This window comes from Chenopodium album, chromosome 26, assembly GCF_948465745.1.
Source record: "Chenopodium album chromosome 26, dcCheAlbu1.1, whole genome shotgun sequence".
In the NCBI taxonomy this organism is placed as follows: Eukaryota; Viridiplantae; Streptophyta; class Magnoliopsida; order Caryophyllales; family Amaranthaceae; genus Chenopodium; species Chenopodium album.
The window spans coordinates 31,228,581-31,247,868 of record NC_137859.1 but is presented as its reverse complement, the minus strand read 5'-3'; the positions used below and the strand labels follow the sequence as shown (position 1 = coordinate 31,247,868).

Genomic DNA, 19,288 nt, shown 5'->3' with positions numbered 1-19,288 from the left:
CGTGCAGGCTCTGATACCATGATGAAGTTCTCAGAAAATGAAGAACTTCTAAAACATGAAAAATGAGAAGAAGAAATTAGAGAGAAAAGCAGGAGCAAATTTTATTGATTGAAAAATAAGCCAAAATGTTTTCAATGAATTACATGAGTTATACAACTGTGTTTTTATACTAGAATATTACAGCTAATACTCTAATTATTACAGCTCAGAATATCTAACTGAAATCAGTTACAAAACAGAATCAATTCTGTTATGAAGAATAACAGAATCTGTTGTTACTCCTGCTGACATGTCATTGCACACAGATTGATGACATGTCTGAGATTCTTGTGTCTCGGATTGATGACCTGGAACATCATCTGGTTCAGCTGACTGAAGTAAATAAGCAGCTAGGCCTGTGATCAATTCTTCATGACTAGCAGCTGAGGCATATACTTCAATACTTTCTACTCATATGATGGCTTAACTACTGCTATGTATGGCTGATGCAGAAGGAAAAAAGTCCGGAAAAAAACGACAGAAGAGCTTTGGAAATTTAGGAGAACTAGCATCCCGCTGAGTTGTAAAAATATGACAATTGTGCTATATCCTAGTGTTCAATGGTTAACATCAATTCATTAATCTTGTTGAAAGTTGACATGCATGCATTAAGAACACAACTTCCTGGGCTACAATTTGTAACAGAACATATTTGTTAAAGACTACTTCTCTGTACTTCATATACTAGGCCAACTAGGGGTAAAATTAACTATTTGTTCAATACTCCGTAGTTGATTTGTCTCATAGAAAATTTTTTGTTCGTCCACTTTGATTAATTACAAGTCGTGTTCTTAAGTCCCTAATCAGATTAGTTATGCACAATAACAAGTACAGACACAATACAGAGGTGAAAATAAAATTCAGACCCAAAATAAATTGCATAAAAGGCCACTGAATTAATACATTTCACATTGTATACATAAATTGGGAGTGTGATAGAGCCAACTAATCAAGGCACCAAAACTCCAATAGTGCTGTGAAAAGATTTATGACTAATGAAGAGGATGATAGTACAATACATCTGATCTATTATTAAGGCAGTTCCACTGTGTATGTAACATCTCTAAACATGAAATGTAACCCCAATTACCTATTACAAGAATCATTTTTGGAATTCAAGGACGGTGAAGAAGTAGTCAATGTGTACTGCCCTGAAATGTGGAAAACCTGCAGAGATTCCGAGCTGTCGGTACTCTTCCTCCATCCTGTGCCTGCCTTTAGCCCCATAGATTGTCATGACAAATATGTCTCCGGAAAGGAGGGCTCGTGTCCGATGACTGTCATCTGAGGTATCAGGTAACACTGGCTCACAGGCAATCAATTTTCCTCCTGCAGGAAGAGCCTCGTAACAGTTTTTCATGATCAGCTTGATTTCATCGTCACTCCATGTTGTTAGTACCCACTGCACAAAATTAGCTTATGCCATATTCATATTCCAAGAACAAGTTTGATCCAAATTAGGGGTATCTGACTCTTCCATACATAGAAGTGCTACTCTTTTCCTCCCAACATACTACAGGTTTCAAAACCTCAATCAATGAGATTAATACTTACACATACCATATTACCATAGTTCACTATTTAAATGTTTTTTCAGAAATACTTTCATCTAGTGAAAGAATCAATTCCAATCATAAGTGTAAAATGATGGTCAGCAATCCAATTTACAATGACATCATTAGAGGCCGGATTTAAGACTGCTATGTGCATTCTGGTGCACCAATTGCTTAAAGCGGGTTGTATTGCAGTATATCAAAACAAGGATCAATTGAGCTAGAGAATAAGTAAATGCGTACAAACACCCAAATTCAAAAACCATTTCATAAAACAAAAGAAATATGGTGCCTTTTCATGAACAAGATTAGAGGTGTAAGAACAGTCAAATTTGTTAATCACCTCTAAAAGTACAATATTTTATACAGATTTGTGGTCTCATTCCTACATCATGAGCTCACTAATTCAACCATCAAAACAAACAGCCGCGAAGATAAGATATTAAATGGCAACAATTCCAACCAAAACATGTGATACTTAAAGATTTTTATTTTTCTAATCTCTTTATGTCAGATACTAAACTGTAAGATTTAAATAATGCAGGCAGTGTAAGTTTAAGCATCTAGTTCACCAACGTTGTTGTCAAACAAACTGGTTACACACTTACACTACACGTTCTGTCAAATCGAATATCCTATGTTGATTGCAAACGATAAGCTCAAAGTTTATAACATCACTACCCAAAACAGCTGAAAGATTCCACATACGCTATGGTTAAACTTACTCAAGGGTTAAAGAGCAAAGAGCATTATAGCTAATGGGTAAATACAAGTTTCGCACTATGAGAAACTGGGGCAAGCCCATAGCTAATAGCCAGAGCAGAATATTAAGCAAATGGCATCATCCTCACAGAACTAGACTCGTTTATAAGGAATTCCTTCTACCATGGACACGTTGGCGAAACTCTATAATGTCTATGATAAATCAAGAGTACATGAATTATCCTACATTAGTGGTAGTAAGTTTTGAACAAATGAACATAAACAATACACCCTATGGATAAGTAGTCCCCATGACCCCAATAATTAGTAGTAGCTTGTCTTTTTATCGAATTGTCATACACCTCTAATATGCATATAAGTCTAATTTCAACAATAAATGTTGCAATGGCCATGTAATAGAGGTAGACAATTCATGTGAACAAATTTGTATAGATGTAGAAAATTATACAAAACAGATATTACTAGTGTGTAAAAAAAGGTTGAAGAAGACAATTGATACCTTCATGAAGATTGCATCACCCGAAGGAATCGACTTGAACATGTCTCCGCCTACATGAGTCACACCTACAACTCACAAAGTCACAAGTAACAATTATCACTTCTTTCGTCGCTACAATATAGTTACAACTATCATCATAATAAGGTATAACTATAATGTATAATCCCTCCTTAACACTGCATTATGAGTTATGACACTAAATTTTACTTTCAATTTTTGTGATCAATAACCTGAAATTGAACTAGTTGATTCTGTCATCTGATTAAGACTCAAATGACTCCTTCAACACACAAATCAACCAAGATTAGGACTTAATTATCAAATTTTTAATTTATCTATCAATTCAAAGACTAAAATTAGAGAACTAACCTGGGATTTGAGGAGCTTGAGCAACAACCTCAGGAAGTTCAAAGTTAATCCCTTCCTTAATACAACTATACTTACTCATAATCATCTTCAAACAATCACCAGCACTCCCACCCACATCAACCAATCTCACCACCCCATCAAACCCATCATACCCACCACCAACAACCGCCTTCATAAACGGTACCGACACCCCGGCCATTGCCCGTTGCATCAGCTCATTCATCTCATCATTCCTCCCGTAGTAATCATACGCCGGCTCCCCATTCGCAACCTCGAACGGGGTCTTCGACGTCGGCCCCACCACCGCATGATCCACCAACGTCCACGCCCGAACCAACGCATCCTGGTGGTGCTGCAGCACGTACTCCCCGTACGACAACCCATCATCACCACCGCCACCACCACCTCCGCCGCCGGGGACCAAAGTCCGGCCGACGTCCGTCAATGAGTATCTCCGGCGACCGTCGCCGGCGGCCGGTGGGTGCTCGGAAAACACGCCGTAGGTGGTGAGAAGGCGGAGGAGGCGGCCGAGGTTATCGGCATCGGCGTGGGGGTTGTTGGGGAGGATAAGAGGGATGATATCGGCGGCGGTGAGAGGGGTGTTGGCGCCGGATGACCAGATTGCGGCGGGCACTTTGAGGCGTACGACGGCGTTTAATGCCATGGGTATGCTTATCATGTTAGCTAGCTCCATGATTTTTATTCTTGCTTCGTTTCGAGCTTCGGATGTGTCATCGATTTCCGGCTGTACTGCGGTGGTTGTGGATTTTTCAGGCGACATTATCTGTTTTGTTAACTACTCCGTATGATTTAGTGGGAAATAGTGTACGATGAAGATGTGAAAATGGAGTACGAGTATTACTAATGAATGAGTCAAAAGAGGAAAATAGAAAGATTTTCGCTCGTGTGAGTGTGTGAGTGTGTGAGATGTGCTAATCAAAACAAAATGATGGGCCTCTGTGTCAGCCAACAGATTTATAGATGTCACGGATTTGCAGTTGATAGTACAATTTATCCAAAAAAGCCAAAAAAATATCTAGGTTAAAAGCTTAAATTGGATTACAAATTCTAAACGCAAAACTTGGGGTGCACATCTGTTTCGATGTGTAATGCAGTATTTAATTATTTCTTACTCCCTCTCTCTCTCCAATTGTTTGTCCCAAACCATAAATTTACTGTATTAAGGCTTCGGCAAAAAATGATGCACATGGGTTGATACAATTATCAATGAGTAGAGAGATAGTAAGAGTGCAAGTGGAAAAACATGCCAAAAGTAGTATAGAGCAATCTTTAAGGGACACCTAAAAAAGGCAAGTGGAGCAAACAATTAGGGACAGATGGAGTATTTGATATCGTAAAATCACGTGCAAAACAGTGTAATTAATGTTATATTTTCATAATCCATTTTTTTTTTCCATTTTTTACTATTTATATACTCCGTATAGGTTTAACTCCCTGAGGTTTCCATATTATAATAATTTTTAGAAGTACGTTCAATAATCTATCTAAATTGACAAGATTTTCTCATATACATCATATATTTATAGAGTTAATGCATTTAATTTTCAAAATCTCTCTATGAATTTAGATCAATCTCAAATATTCCGAGCTAATGACGTAAAACTTACACTAGAGATGAATATACTTCCTCCGTTAATGGTTATTTGCAACAAAGGGTTATTATTTGTGAAATATAAAATATTCCTTTGTTGCAAATAACCATTAACGGAGGAAGTATATACACTTAATATAATTAGTTGGTATAGTTTGTACTTCAAACGTTCAAATTGGTACTACCCCTCACCCAATGTCTCAATCAGTACATGCATGCTGCGTGCCTGTGTAGAGTCCTGTAGACTAAATTGTGGATCATGCACGTTTTAAATGCTCAATTGCACAAAAAATCATACTGTGTATTCTAAATTTATTGGTACTCCTAACAAGATGGATTTCTTACGTTTGCAACCAAAACTAGTTTTAGTTATTAACAGCCACCAAAACTAGTGCATTACTCTCTTTTTATCTTTCCATTATCTTCATTGCTTGTCATTTTATCTGCTTTCGTGAGAGTAAGGAACATTGGTTAGAGCTTTCCTTCTGATTTGAGGAGACTCTTAAAATGAAAAAAAGAAAAATAAAAAACAAGTACTCCGTTGTATTTTATGATAAAAATGTAGCTTTACCTTAAGAATTTTGGAGAGCAAAATAATTAATTTGCTTGCAAGCAATTTTAGTTCAACACGGCAAATTTGGAAAAACTAATATTCAAAAAGAAATTAATGTTGGATAATTATAGGTACAAATTATTACATGCAAGCTACAAGGTGGTGTAGCCAACCAATGAGAGCATTTGTAGTTTAAAATACTTTAAATTTCTAAGGTGGCAAGCCAAAGGACAATACCTTATACAAGTAGTAGAGTTGACTTCAATGGGTGGAAAAGAAAGGGCTTTATCATATAAGTTGGCATTCAATTATGAAAACTACTTGAAACAACCCATTGAAAGGGCTTCATGTAAGAGTGTAGGAAACAAACAGCGTGAAAAGTCACTCCCTTGATCTTTCTACTAGGATGAATCTGCCACCATAGCCGCGAAATTGTGTTTCAAATCTTTGTCCTTGGTGAGTTCAAGCTACTTTCATTGTCTCACTCCTTTAGTCCTTTGTGCTTAGTCATTAGTATTTGAGATCAATAAACATGTCTGAAATATGAAGATAATGCAAGTAGGATTTTATAATGTACCCTTTGTGTCCTAAATTTATACTGTATGAAGTATGTAGTATGTACAAAGTATGTCACATTTCTTTTATGTTCCATGACTTGGGAAGACTCAATATAAATTTATAATTATGGCTGAACTATTTTGAATGTAAAAATATGTATACAAGAATCTTAAATTATGTAGTTATTTTCTATTTTTTACACATCTAATCCGTTTGATGGGATATAATCTCTTATTGTTCACTAATGATCAACTGTTGGTAGTTGAGGTTACTCCGCTTTGCAGCAGCAATTGAGATTTAAAAGCTCCAAATGGTCTTGACAACGCAACAGAACACTTCAGTTGTAAGATGGAAGAACAAATGCATTCCACGGCATGAAACAAGCAGCTCATTTGATGATGAACATCCAAGAAAATGACAAGCTTGACGTGTACTGATTTCAGCAGAATTGCAGAAAGCAGGAAATAATAAACAAAATAAATGAAATAGAAAGAGAGTTGGGGAGGGGAAGGCCAGATAGCACCATGGGCAAAAACTATAGTTTAAAAATGCGAGGTGCAAAAAATTACATGCAGCTCAAAAAACATAACATACTAATTAGAAATGAAACTGAAATACTCATGCATGCACAAATGTAAACATCGGTTTAAATATTATGGAATACTAATTAGCTTGATACTCCACAATCAATACTCTAGTGGATCAATTGGCAAGGATTTTTGAACTTTTGTGAGCATTCATGAAGCCAATCAAGGGATAAGTGGAATCGTGAAAGATCTAGTGAAATATAATTACAAGTAAATAAGAGCAAGTAATAACTAAATCAGGAGACCAGCACTTTTTCCCTAGGCATAACTGCATAAGCATATTGATTACTATCAATCTGACATCTATCATCTGAAATCTATCCACTAGCTCCATTATATAACAGTATGTTATTACCTACAATCATGTAGCAAGTATAGATTCTTTTGCACGTTCAGTCACTCTCATGTACAAGCCCTGCAACAGAATCAAATTACTTGTATTAGTCCTAACACAAATGCTATGAATGTCAGGAAAAAAACACATGGTTGTGACGAGGGTTTTACACCGAAACTTCACATAAAAATTACTTGTATTTTTAAAATCTTATGAGCTCTTCTATAGATCTAATGTGTCAGATATGTCAAAAGACTATAAACTACTGTTTAATACTCTTTTCCCAACACCAGCAAAACAAAAGACCCCTTATGTTGAGTAAGTGAATACCATCCCACAATTAGATACAAGAATAACATCTTTTGGAAGGCAGTCACAGATAAGGAAGAGCATGATGCTTTATAGGTTACACTGTTAACAGACCATGATACTTCAGCAAGATTTGACCAATCCATGGAATGGTAAGAAACAAATTGATTTAAATAACTGAATAAGATAACACCGACTTACAAGGTTTTTAAATGTGGCTGTAACCAGAATATTATGGACATACAAGCGTGTAGAATGCTGAATTTAGTGTCTCTCACTTAGCAATATTGATATATATCAAGCAAATGTTAACTAAATTTTCCCCAGCAAGGATAAAACATCATCATGCAACTTGTGCTTGGCCACAAGAATAATAATCTCTGAAAGATGAAGATAGTAAGGTCATACATGAATTAGGTTTTTTAGGACAGCAGATGTCTCAGTCACAAAACTCCTCTGTCTTTTGAATTTGAAATTAATAATTAAAAGAAAAAAAAAGGTAATTTTGCAAAATGATTCCAGCGTGCAAATGGATCTATGGAAGAAGAGAATTACATTTGTTGTATGGATAGTTGCTCCAGTGGTCATAGTAATGTCCTGATCTGGGATCAGCTCAAAATCCATGTTCTGAAGAAGGATTGCAAGAGCTACAATTGCTTCCAACAAAGCAAACTGATCACCTACACATTTACGAGGCCCTCCACTAAATGGTATAAATCTGAAAAGAAAGATCAGAAAATGTAAATGCCAAATGTCATCAGTTACGACCAGCGGATTTTGATGTGGAATATACTATATTCTGCTAGCTAGTTTTTCTGAAATTCAAAAGGCTATAAGCATAAAAATCATTTCAATAAAAAGGCTAACAAGATGTGTACCTGAAATCAGTGTTTGATTCATTAGGAACTGGACCCTCCAAATCAAACCTTTCTGGAACAAACTCTTCAGCCCTTTCCCACACCTTTTCAGACAGAGCACATGAAACAAACCCAATAAGTAGAAATACTGGATTGCTAAGGAATAGCTACCTTAATACAGTATAATTACAAATTAATACAAAATCACAATTCACAAGGAAAGAGAAGTTCATGTACAAAGCTGATAGCGTGATAAACATGACCAACTGACCACAAGGAAACAGAAGTTCATGTACAACGGAACTACTTAGCTCCTATACAAATAAAAATTGTTTATACAGCAGCTAAAACTTTAAATAAATAATAATGAAAGTGCTTCAAATTGATTCAATATACATGGGTTCCAGAGTGTAAATATGAGTTCAATAAGGAGGTTAAGGCTGAATGCATTCTTTCATGATTGAAGTTATAACTTCTCATGCTGAATGTAACTAACTAAAACTAAGAGCTGGAAAGGCTTGATATTTTAATTTCTTAATATCCACTGAAACAGTGTAGCTACTAAAACAGTTAAAGATAGTTCATTACATTAAGTGTGCATTTCCCGAATAAACAAGAAATATAAATTATAGCTTAACTATGAAAAATTAAATAAAATAATAAAAGTGAAAAATTAAAATTGTTGTTACTGTGTAGTGTGTACAAAGAGTAACTGGGTAAGAATTGTCCACAAAAAGAATAATGATCTATACCTGGGATGAATGATGAATATTGTATACTGATATCATTATATCTTGACCTGGATTGACCTTGTAATTTCCAGGAAGGGTGTCATCAACTTGAGCTCTTCTGATCAAAACCTTAACCAACAGTGATACAGAGAATTCTTTAAGTAGTCTATTTACATATTAGGAATGAGTCTATATTGCATGACCAGATTGAGGACCTACTGGAGGATGTGGATACAGACGCATTGACTCTAATATGCAACGTGTCAAAAATTTGAGTTCTTTGGTATCTTCGTAGGAAGGAAGCCTTCCTTGGAGAACATTGTCGACTTCTTGTTTCGCTTTTGACAAAGATGAAGGATCCTGAAAAGAGTGACAGAAACATTTCTCGATTGACCCCTCAACCAAGTTCGGTCTATAAAAACATTTCATCCCAGATTTGTCTTAAGATAAACAGATGCAAGTTAGTACCTTACTTAAAAGATACGCTGTCCATGTTAACACTGAACCAGTGGTTTCATGCCCAGCAACTAGCATTGACAAGAGGTCATCTCGCAGTTGTATGCTTGATACCTGCAGTCATGTACCATACATGAAACTTGAGAAAGATTGGAGTCCGAGGAAAATGTATTAATAAACTGAGGTGGGCATCCAGATGAGCTTGAAAGAATATAGACGAATAAAGCGCGGTCCTTAGTCCATGCATCCAAGAAACTTTAAAAAGCTTTCTTTTTACAAGAAGATATCTTACCATATCATTTAAAATTGTCACACTCACATTAACCCTTCAACAGGAACATATTAAACTATTAACCTTAAGCAGAGCACGGTCATGACAATAAAACCATCTACTGTGAGTATTCCAAACAAAGTAATCAATATACCCATGCAGCCATGCCTATGAATATAATGCTCATAGATAAGTAATATACGAGAAGGGTGGGAAACGATAAAGTAGTTCACACCATTAGTTGGCGGCTTTTCTAGGGTATATGTATCAAGGAGTTGAAGAAAGAGCAGCAATTAGCAGTGGATAACTTTATAGTATGTTTGGCTCCTAAAGTAATCACATAGTTCTGAAAAGAAGAAACGACAAGAAAATGGCATATCGCCTCTAACATAGCACTTATGCCTGAAAATTTTCAAGCAACAAAAATTTCTTGCCTGAAATTAAGAAGATATATCTGAAGTGTAAAATACTTGAATAACAAGTCATAATTTGGAAAACCATATTCTGATGCACAAAGAAAATTTCAAGCTTCTACAGAGCACTACAGACGTGCCAAAAGTGGCATGAGCATGCTGCAGGCAATAACAAGGCATTGGGGAGTTTGATGCCTTGTTATATACTTATATGTCTGAATTTAGAGTGTATTTTGGCCTTTATTTTTGTGAGACTCAACCTCTTCAGACCATTATTTCTCTATTTCGTGCAATTTGTGTTTGTTGTCCTTTACAGGGTGTTTCATTGTTTTAAGTGCAATTGAAGTGTTTGGATTTTTGGATTCACCTCAATCTCTTCTCGAATCGATTTTGAAAGGAAACGTACAAAAAGCATGTGTGCATATACGGCAGAAGGAGCAGCAAGCTACTGATTTAAAGATTTTACTTCAGCATGTTTCATAGCTAAGTCATCGCGCCCAAACATACCTCCTGTTCAGGAATCAAATCTTCAAAGCTTCTGCATGCCTTCCATGCCACTTTTGCACGTCCGTGCTACCTTTGTAGCAGCTTATGTTTTTCTTGTTTTTGCCAACAGAGTTACCAAGAGACTATATATAATTATATATACCCCTCTACTCTCTTTTTAAAACTGTTGGTTTCTCTAGGCATTTTGTCTTAGTTTGTGGTTAGAATATTTATTACTTTCACTTATTAGGAGTATTAGTTTTGGAAACTTGTATTTAATCATTATAAAAGACAATTTCAGCAATTTCAATCATGATTCAAGCTAACCCTTCTAGCTCAAAAGGGTAGTTTGGGTATCTTGAATTACTTCTCCTAAAATATCCCCAAAAGTCCTATTTCCCCCATGTCTAATTGCAATCTTGTGATCAGGTTGAGCAGTGTAGTCCTTAATTTAGGCTTTCTTGTCATTATAATTCCCATTATTTCCCAAAAAAGCTGCTTTGAATTAGTAATTAGGATTACAGGATTAAAAATCCTTTTCGCACCATATTTGACTTAGTTTATGTACACAAGTAACACAACAGTGTTTGGTGGTTAAGTCAATGTCTTTCATGGGTTCGACCCTTTCTTGCCCTTACTACTAGTTAGTGAGACCAATTTAGGTTATTATTTAATAAGTTGGCAATACTCTATCAAATAAATAGGATTTTAGAAGCTAGGTAATGTAAGTATGAAAGTAACTTAATATCAACGTACCTCCTCCCTGCTAGCCAGCAAGAAACGTAATATACTTGGATCAGCTTCATTGACATATTCTTCATTATCTATCTTTTCACCTTCAGCTTCGACAATTTCTTTACACTTCGCAATAAGCTCTTCAACAGTGTCTCTGATGATTTCAACTGCTTTTTCAGCTTTTATTTGTCTGGGAACAACTTTACACAAGGCTTTAACCTGTTAGAAAACAGCATTAATTTATGGTGGCATACAGTATCAAGGACAGAGGCAAAAGAAAAACAAGTTGCGGAAACAAGAACTTGCCTTCCAATACGGTAGAATATCAGTGGAACGATTCTCTGCCTCTTTTAGTGCAGTGTAAACAGCATCAATGACTGGACTATCCGTAGTCAATGACTCAAAATTGTAGTTAAATAATGATAGGCCAATGACATCAAGTGTAAGTTGTGAAAATACGGCCTCCATGTTTACAGAAGTACCACTGGCTGCACTGGCTTTCAGCTTCTCCACCATCCTTTCAGCACATTTGCAAAAGACCCGCTCAACTATTACTGAGAGATACCTCTTGTGAAGTGATGGAACAACAGCCCTACGCCTTGCCTATCAAAAAATTAGTTGCTACCTTAATATCTTCATTCAACAACCCTTGAAAGTAAGCAGATTCTTTACGAAAACAAACAACACTTGTTAGCCCTTATATGTTAATTTCCATACCTAACAATAGAAGCTCAATTGAGCATGCTTTAACAAAGGACATATGCAAACTCTATATAGTTTTAGCAGTGCAGCTTAGATAAAAGAAATCAGTACCTTAAAATCCATCCTTGTAAACTTAACAAAGGAGGCTCCATTTATAGGCTCTTTTGACTCTTTAATTTAAGTAAATAACTAAATACCCGTGTCAAATCCTCTATACCTCGAAATTGGTATGAACACTAAACACTTCAATTTAGAACATCAAATCCTAAATTATCTTATGTCCAAAAAAATGATCTCAATTCTCATCTACTGACTTTTAGTACCTAGTATATGTTTAGCAACTACAAATATATCAACAACATTTTGGCTGTTTGGCTCTTTAATTTACCTAAGTACCCATGTCAAATCCACAATACCCGAAATTGGTATGGACACCACTTCAAAATAGATCATCAAAACCTATAATATCTTATTATATATGCAACATTGTAACATGTAAGTCCAAAAAAATGATCTCAATTCCCATTTACAGACTATTAGTACTAGTACATGTTTAACAAAAACGACTATATATATCATATGTAACATCAACCAAATTTTGAAAAATCGGATTTTACCGATACTTTCAATTTTAGGATTATTACAAAATTGTCACTAGATACACAACTAATGGTGATTGTAACCCCGAAGTTCCACTTACATTCGAATTTCGAACCACATTTACATAATCCAATACTATAACATTAATAACAACATAAGCTGAACAACTTAAAAATCATCTCAATTATTGAAAAACAGAACAAAGTTACCGTCCAAAGCGAGCCTTCGGCAATGGCGAAACCAGACCCAAAAAGGAACTCAGAAACCTCAGCAACAAGACCCTTAGCATATTTGGTCCCATAATTCCTCAAAACATGCTTAGCAATAGCAGGATCACTGACAACCACGAAATTCCGGGGTCCGGCAGCTAAACGGTAAATGGGTCCATAAGTATTCATCCATTTAAACAAAGGAAGAAAGAGGGCACCACCAAGAAGCTCAGAAACATCCTCGAGCTTAGCACTGGCAATGGGTATGCCGGAATCGTCTTGGGTGAAGGTTAGTGTTCGGGATAAGGAAGTGAGCCAATCTGGGCTAACCCATGACTTGAATTTGGGTTCGGGTTTGGTGGGTTTTGGGTTAGGTGGTGGTTGTGGTGGTTGGGAGAGGGAGAATTTGATGGGGTGGAAACGAGGTGAGGTGGGTTTGGGGAAGACAGAGAAATGGGTGAAAGAGAAAGAAGAGAAAGAGGACATTGCTTGATTTTTTGTGGTGGTTTGGATTGGGTTTGGGGGGGTTACATAGTAGTATAGTACGAATACACGAGTAATATTATCAATATCTTTATATACTTCCTCCTCCGTTTCTTATTTCTTGCAACATTTGTCATTTTGGGTGGTTCACATTTCTTGCAACAAACTCATATTTTTCCTTGTTTGAAAACTTTTTGCTGTCAAAATGACCAATATACCCTTACTAAAAAATTGTTAACACATAATGCTACACATAATTACAACCCATTATAATCCTAATCTAGATTACATATCAATGAAATCACACCCAAAAATCAGACCCAAAAATCAAACCTATTATCTTTCTCTCTCCTCCTCCATCTCTCATTTCATCTTCTTCATGCATCTCTCATCTCTCATATATAATAATCAAATCACTAGTTTGGTGGATTTTCTTCAACTCTGATTGTTAGTGGCTTTGGTGGGTCATCAGTGGTGTCGGGATTGGTGGTTCATCGAGTTTGGTGGTTCACCATTCTTAGTGGATTTGGTGGTTTGTCGGGATTTGGTGGTTTGTCGGGATTGGTAATTTTTTTCTTTTTGGTGGGTCGTCGGTGGTTTGTGCTAGGTGGGTTCGGTGGGTTCGTTGGTGGGTTTGCTGGTTTTGGTGGTGTCGGTGGTTTCGTTGGGTGGGTTTGTTGGTCTTGGTTGTGTTGGTATCGGTGGTTTCGGTGGTTTCGCAAGGATAGATGAAGGGTTTTGGTAGTTTCGTAGGTTTGGGGCGTGCATCTGGGTGGTTTTGGTGGTACTAGATCTAGTGGTTTAGTTGGTGTTGGTGGTGTCGGTGGGTCTAGATCTGGTGGTGTCGTTAGTTTCGCAGGGGTGGAGGGGTGGTTTTTGTGGTTTCGTGGGTTTGGTGGCACGAGTCTGGGTGGTAGACTGGTGGTTTGGGTGATGGTTGTGGGTGGCGTGCGTTCATCGGTGGTGGTGCTTGACTTTGGTTGCTTAATTGCTTTTTTAGTTGGATTAATTATTCACCCTCTCTCCTCCTTAATTACATCATTTACATGCCCTTATATTTTATTAAGTATGCTTAAAAAGTTTTGACTTGGGAACCGCGCTACCCTCCTTCGTTGCAAGAAATAAGAAACGGAGGGAGTACATATATTGATATTAGATTCGAAAATCAAGTTTTTGCTTGGTGGAGTTGGAGGGGAACTCACCTTATGACTTCGAGGTCACGAGTTCGAGCCCCATCAACTACAAAATGCCAAGCGATGATCAGTAGAGCTGGGCTGGCTAAACCTGTGAGAGGTGCCGGCTCAGTAGGGTCCCTCTTCTTACTTTACAAGATTACTGATTAAAAAAGATTAAAAATAACGAACAACCTAGACATAGCTAGTAAGGGTCTGTTTTATTCACCTTATTTTTATTTATTTCAGGTCTAATAAGTTCAAATAATTCCAGTTCAATAATGGATATCTCATAGTAAGGGAATATTCTATTCATCTTTTTTTTTACTTAGTTCAGGTCTAACAAGTTCAAATAAGTTCAGTTCAATAACGGATACCTAAGTTCAGTTAACGAATACCTAAATTCAGTTAACGGGTACCTAAGTTCAAATTACAATTAAAATAAAGTATTAATAAGGTTTAATAAGTTCAGATAAGATCATATAAGTTTAGATAAGTAAAAATCATGTGAATAGAGCACACCATAAATCAGTGATTTTTAACTATTTAAATTTCTAAATCAATTCCACTAAAAATTTATAGTTGCAAATAGAAAATCACCAAACTAAAAAAGTTTTAATTGTATATTAAAAATTAGAATCTTCTATATTCTCTTGAATCTTCATTTGTTAATCTATAAAATGATTTTTTCATTTCCTACTAGAAAAAGGGATTCTAACTCAATTATAAATTCAAAATTTGTCAGCAAACTACAAAAATAGAGATACCCTATATTAATGTGTCTCATCTTTAATAATTTGATAACGTAAAAAGATATTTTTAATGTATACAAAACCCATAAAAAAACAAATATAAACTAATCATCAAAATTAGGCAAAAAGAACATGTGTTGCATCCGCAACAAAAAAATTTCTCGCTAATTTTTTTTCTTTTAATTTTTTTTCCTTAGAAAATAATAAGATAATTTTTGTTAAGAAAAAAGATTCTACACTCTAAGGACTTGTTCACTTTAACAACTTGTTTCAGATACTTATTACTTAATAAATACAAATAAGATCAGACCATACTTGAAACATTCAGATCATATCAGAACTTTTAATTATTATTTACTTATTGTTAAATTGCATTAATTATTGCGTATTAAAAAAATTTATGAAATTACATATTAGATTAGTTTATAATGAAACAAATCTAACAATATCTATTTTGATAATGTTTTTCTTTATAGATTAGTATTAAAATGCAGTCAAAATTTAGTCAAATTATAAAATTAGATCAGACCAGATAATAAAAAATTTAGATCAGACCAGATAAGACTTTAATTAAATAAGACTTGATCTACTTAATTTAGGTTATATAAATAAATTTTGTTTATTTGCTTTATGAATAAATAAGAAAAATGAGATAACTTATAAAAAAAATAATAAAAATAACGACGAACAATGTAGAGTCATTGTAAAATTGTGATTTTATTACTAAATTTTTAAATTAATTCTACAAAAAAATTTATTGTTGCAGATAGAAAATCACCAAACTAAAAATTTTCTTGTAGAATTTTTTTTATTCCCTTGAACCTTCATTCGTTAATTGATCTATAAAATGATTTGTTCATTTCCTACTAATAAAAAAGGGATTCCAAGGCCCCGTTCACTTCACCTTACTTTTTCAAACTGAAATTATTTTTACTAAAATGAAATTATTTTTGTTTAACTTAAATTATTTTTAATTACTGAAATTAATTTTACTGAACTGAAATTATTTTTTACTGAATTGAAAATATTTTTGTTGATTTTCTATCATATTTCTTCTATAAAAATACTAAATTTTACTGAATTGAACTTACTTTTACTGAACTGAAATTATTTTTATTAAAATGAACATATTTTTTCTAAACTTAAATTATTTTTATTAAATTGAAATTAATTTTTACTTAATATTATTTTTAAGCTGAATTGAACAGGATGTAACTCAATTTTAAATTCATTATTTTTGAGCAAACTTCAAAAGTTAAAAAACTCTATATTAACGTATCTCATCTATAATAATTTGATAACGTATGTAGATAGATACGAAGTATTTAATTATATATACAAAACTTATAAAAAAAATATAAGCTTAAAAATATAAACTTATAAAAACTTATACGAGGATATTAGGGTTTTCGAGGGTGGTGGGAGGGCCAGGCGACGGTTTTCGGGGTCGAGGGAGATCGGGGCTAGGGTTTTGCTGGGCTAGGGGTGGTATTTTCGGGGGAGGGGAGGTCGAGGCAGGCGTGGCTAGCGGCGATGAGGGGCAGGGGAGGCGCAGCGAAGGGCGGGGAGTTGTGGAGGAGGTGCGGCGAGTGGTGGAGTGGCTAGGTGGTGGCTGAAAATGGTGGAAAGTGAAGAAATGTGGTGGTAGTGTGGTGGTTGGACCGGTGGCCTTCCATTCATTCCATTCCTTTGTTATTTAAAACAAACAACACCCAAAAATTGGGGGATTTTCATTCCATTCCTTGTCTTTCCCTTTGTTCATTCCATTCCGATTCCTCCGTGCGAGCCAAACGACCCATTATTTTAATAAAAAATAGAAAATCAGTAAAGTAAGTTTTACCCAAGAAAAAAAAAATTAGTTTGGTGAAAAAAACTTTCAGTTCATTAGAAATAATTTAAGCGCAGCAAAAAAATATCAAGTTAATAATAACATAGATATTTATTATTTACAAATAAAACTACAAAAAATACAGTATTATATAAATATAAGCGATATGCTCTTTTTGATTGCTAATTGATTAAGCATATATGGCGAAATTATGAGCTTGATGTTATCATTGCTGACTCGCCAAGGCATGTGCAATTCTCTGAATGGCTGCTATGGATGACTGATAAGGTGGAAAAAGTGCAACTTAGGACTATCTTAACAATTGCGTGGGCTATGTGGTTATGCAGGAATAAGAGAGTACATGACACTGCCACTCTCGATGCTGAAGGTTTTTATTCGTATGTTAAACGAGTATAACTTGTATGCAGCCAAGGTTCTCAAACTACATGTGTTGCCTCGGTCTGCTATGGTTAACAAGTGGATACGCCCCTCAATGGATGTTGTGAAGCTGAACGTGGATGCTCATGTGGGTTCGTGTGATAATGGGGGCTTGGGGGTGGTTGTTATAGACTGTGAGGGCAAGATCATGTAAGCTGCTGTCAAGAAGTCCCCTGCCAATTGAGATGTAGAGATAGCCAAGACTGCTGCAGTACGGTATGGGTGTCAGATAGCCAAGCGTTTTGGTCTAACGCATGTATGGGTCGAAGGTGATTCTGAAAGTGTAGTGAACAAGATTAAGAGGCAAAGTATGGTCTTTCTCCTATTTGGCTAATCTATGATGACATAGATCGTCTTGCCAAGTCTTTTCATGTTTTTAATATTTCTTATGTACGTAGAACAAGAAATATAGTTGCCCATCTTATAGCTCGATGGGATACTCGTGGAAATGATGAATTTGTTTGTTGTGGTAATTTCCCGCAAAGCATTTTAGCTCTTGTGGAACTTGATTTGAAATAAAAGCCCTGCTAACATCTTCCCTTAAAAAAAATTGTTATCATATGTCTAAATACTTTACATTTTTAAAAGGGGTTATATGATCATATTTAACATTCAAGCTAAGAAGTTTAGGGCAATCAAAAACTAGTAATTAAAAAAAAAAAAAAATTCCCAATGCGAATCTTAGGCCATGTTCTTTGAGATTCTGGGCAGGGCAAAGCAGGGGTCAGTAGAGTAGAGCATATTAAATTTCAGCAGAGCATAGTAGAGTAGATTTCAGGATAGAATAGCAAAGCAGAGCAGATTTCAACATTATTATTATTACTAGTCTAAATCCCGTGCAATGCACGGTTGTTATTAATTTTTTAAAGAGTTATTATTGTATTGAATTTTATAAAAAAATTTTTACTCATAATATTAATTCAAAAGTAAATATAAAAATATATTAGTTTGGTTTATATGGAGAGTTATTATTGTTAAGAATTTTAATTGGAAGAAAGAAATTTTTCATTATTATAAAATGATTTCCTACAGAATCTTCGTAAAAACGGAAAGTAAAATGGGCGGGAAAATTATTAATGACATTGTGACAAGTGTCATTTTAGGTTCGCTTTTAGTATAAGTTAATTGATGATTATTATTATTATTATTATTATTATTATTATTATTATTATTATTATTATTATGTACCATTGATTTAGGTGAGTGAAAATTTAAATATATGTGTACCACATTTAACATATGTTAACAGTAGAAAGATAAAAGACAACGGTTTACGGTTTACTTGTATTTATTTCATAAAATTTTAAAACAAAATGATTTAATGAGTAATAATGATTTTACGTATAAATTTGTCTTAATCATATATTTTTGACACTAAAAATAATAATGATATACAAAGTACTACTTGAAAACAACTTCTTTTAGTTCTAATTCTTAAATTGTATGGAAAGATTTGAAAATAATTCAACTCAATGAACTAACAATTAATACCCACATAAAATGTTTCTACACATTGTAATTCTAATATCAAATGTTTATAAAAGAAATTGACATTAATTATTATTATTATTATTTATTTTTTTGAAAGAATTGTTATAATTATTAGAAATTATTAATTAGTAATATTATTAAATATTAATTGTTAATAGTTTGAATTATTAAATATTATTATTGATAATTATTATTATGATTAATAAATATTAGTTATTAAAATTATTTTTAATATTAATAATTATTATAATTATTTAAAATAATAACTTATTATCATCAATAAAATATTAATTATTATTATTATTGAAACTTAATTATAATTATTATTAATTATTATTTGAAAATAGAGTAGAGCAGCTCTGCCAGCCTAAAGAACGGGGCGTTAGGCATTTATGTTAGAGTGGGAAAACATTGAAATATTTTAAAGCGGTTCCTCCTTCCTTTTTTTTTTCGTTAATTTATTTTTTTTTAAATTAAAAATTAAAAATAAGTAATATTTCTGAAAAACCTGCCATTGGCCCTCTTCTT

At 34.4% G+C, this 19,288-nt stretch overlaps 2 protein-coding genes across 2 annotated transcripts; both read right to left on the bottom strand.

Annotated features, from left to right (window-relative positions):
• Positions 1-887: 887 nt before the first annotated feature.
• On the bottom strand, positions 888-4,070 carry LOC145617240 (nicotinate N-methyltransferase 1-like). Its single transcript, XM_081671932.1, has 3 exons — positions 3,184-4,070; positions 2,815-2,879; positions 888-1,441 (listed from the first exon to the last, which is right to left on the bottom strand). The coding sequence occupies exons 1-3, from the start codon at positions 3,962-3,964 to the stop codon at positions 1,142-1,144; spliced, it is 1,146 nt and encodes a 381-aa protein (XP_081528058.1). The 5' UTR covers positions 3,965-4,070; the 3' UTR covers positions 888-1,141.
• A 1,974-nt stretch (positions 4,071-6,044) lies between these two features.
• On the bottom strand, positions 6,045-13,137 carry LOC145616480 (carotene epsilon-monooxygenase, chloroplastic-like). The gene is made up of 10 exons (XM_081671209.1): positions 12,597-13,137; positions 11,392-11,688; positions 11,107-11,304; positions 9,193-9,294; positions 8,944-9,084; positions 8,746-8,853; positions 8,015-8,097; positions 7,692-7,854; positions 6,849-6,908; positions 6,045-6,339 (listed from the first exon to the last, which is right to left on the bottom strand). The coding sequence occupies exons 1-9, from the start codon at positions 13,080-13,082 to the stop codon at positions 6,855-6,857; spliced, it is 1,632 nt and encodes a 543-aa protein (XP_081527335.1). The 5' UTR covers positions 13,083-13,137; the 3' UTR covers positions 6,045-6,339; positions 6,849-6,854.
• Positions 13,138-19,288: the final 6,151 nt, after the last annotated feature.

Bases quoted from the DNA above. Each gene is read 5' to 3' on its own strand.
- LOC145617240 (XM_081671932.1), bottom strand. From the start codon at position 3,964: ATGTCGCCTGAAAAATCCACAACCACCGCAGTACAGCCGGAAATCGAT. The intron at 2,880-3,183 runs GTTAGTTCTCTA...TGTGAGTTGTAG, and splicing joins TCAAGCTCCTCAAATCCCAG to GTGTGACTCATGTAGGCGGA. The intron at 1,442-2,814 runs GTATCAATTGTC...AATTTTGTGCAG, and splicing joins GTGATGCAATCTTCATGAAG to TGGGTACTAACAACATGGAG.
- LOC145616480 (XM_081671209.1), bottom strand. From the start codon at position 13,082: ATGTCCTCTTTCTCTTCTTTCTCTTTCACCCATTTCTCTGTCTTCCCC. The intron at 11,689-12,596 runs GTAACTTTGTTC...ATTTTTTGATAG, and splicing joins CCGAAGGCTCGCTTTGGACG to GCAAGGCGTAGGGCTGTTGT. The intron at 8,854-8,943 runs GTAGGTCCTCAA...CTGTTGGTTAAG, and splicing joins GTCTGTATCCACATCCTCCA to GTTTTGATCAGAAGAGCTCA.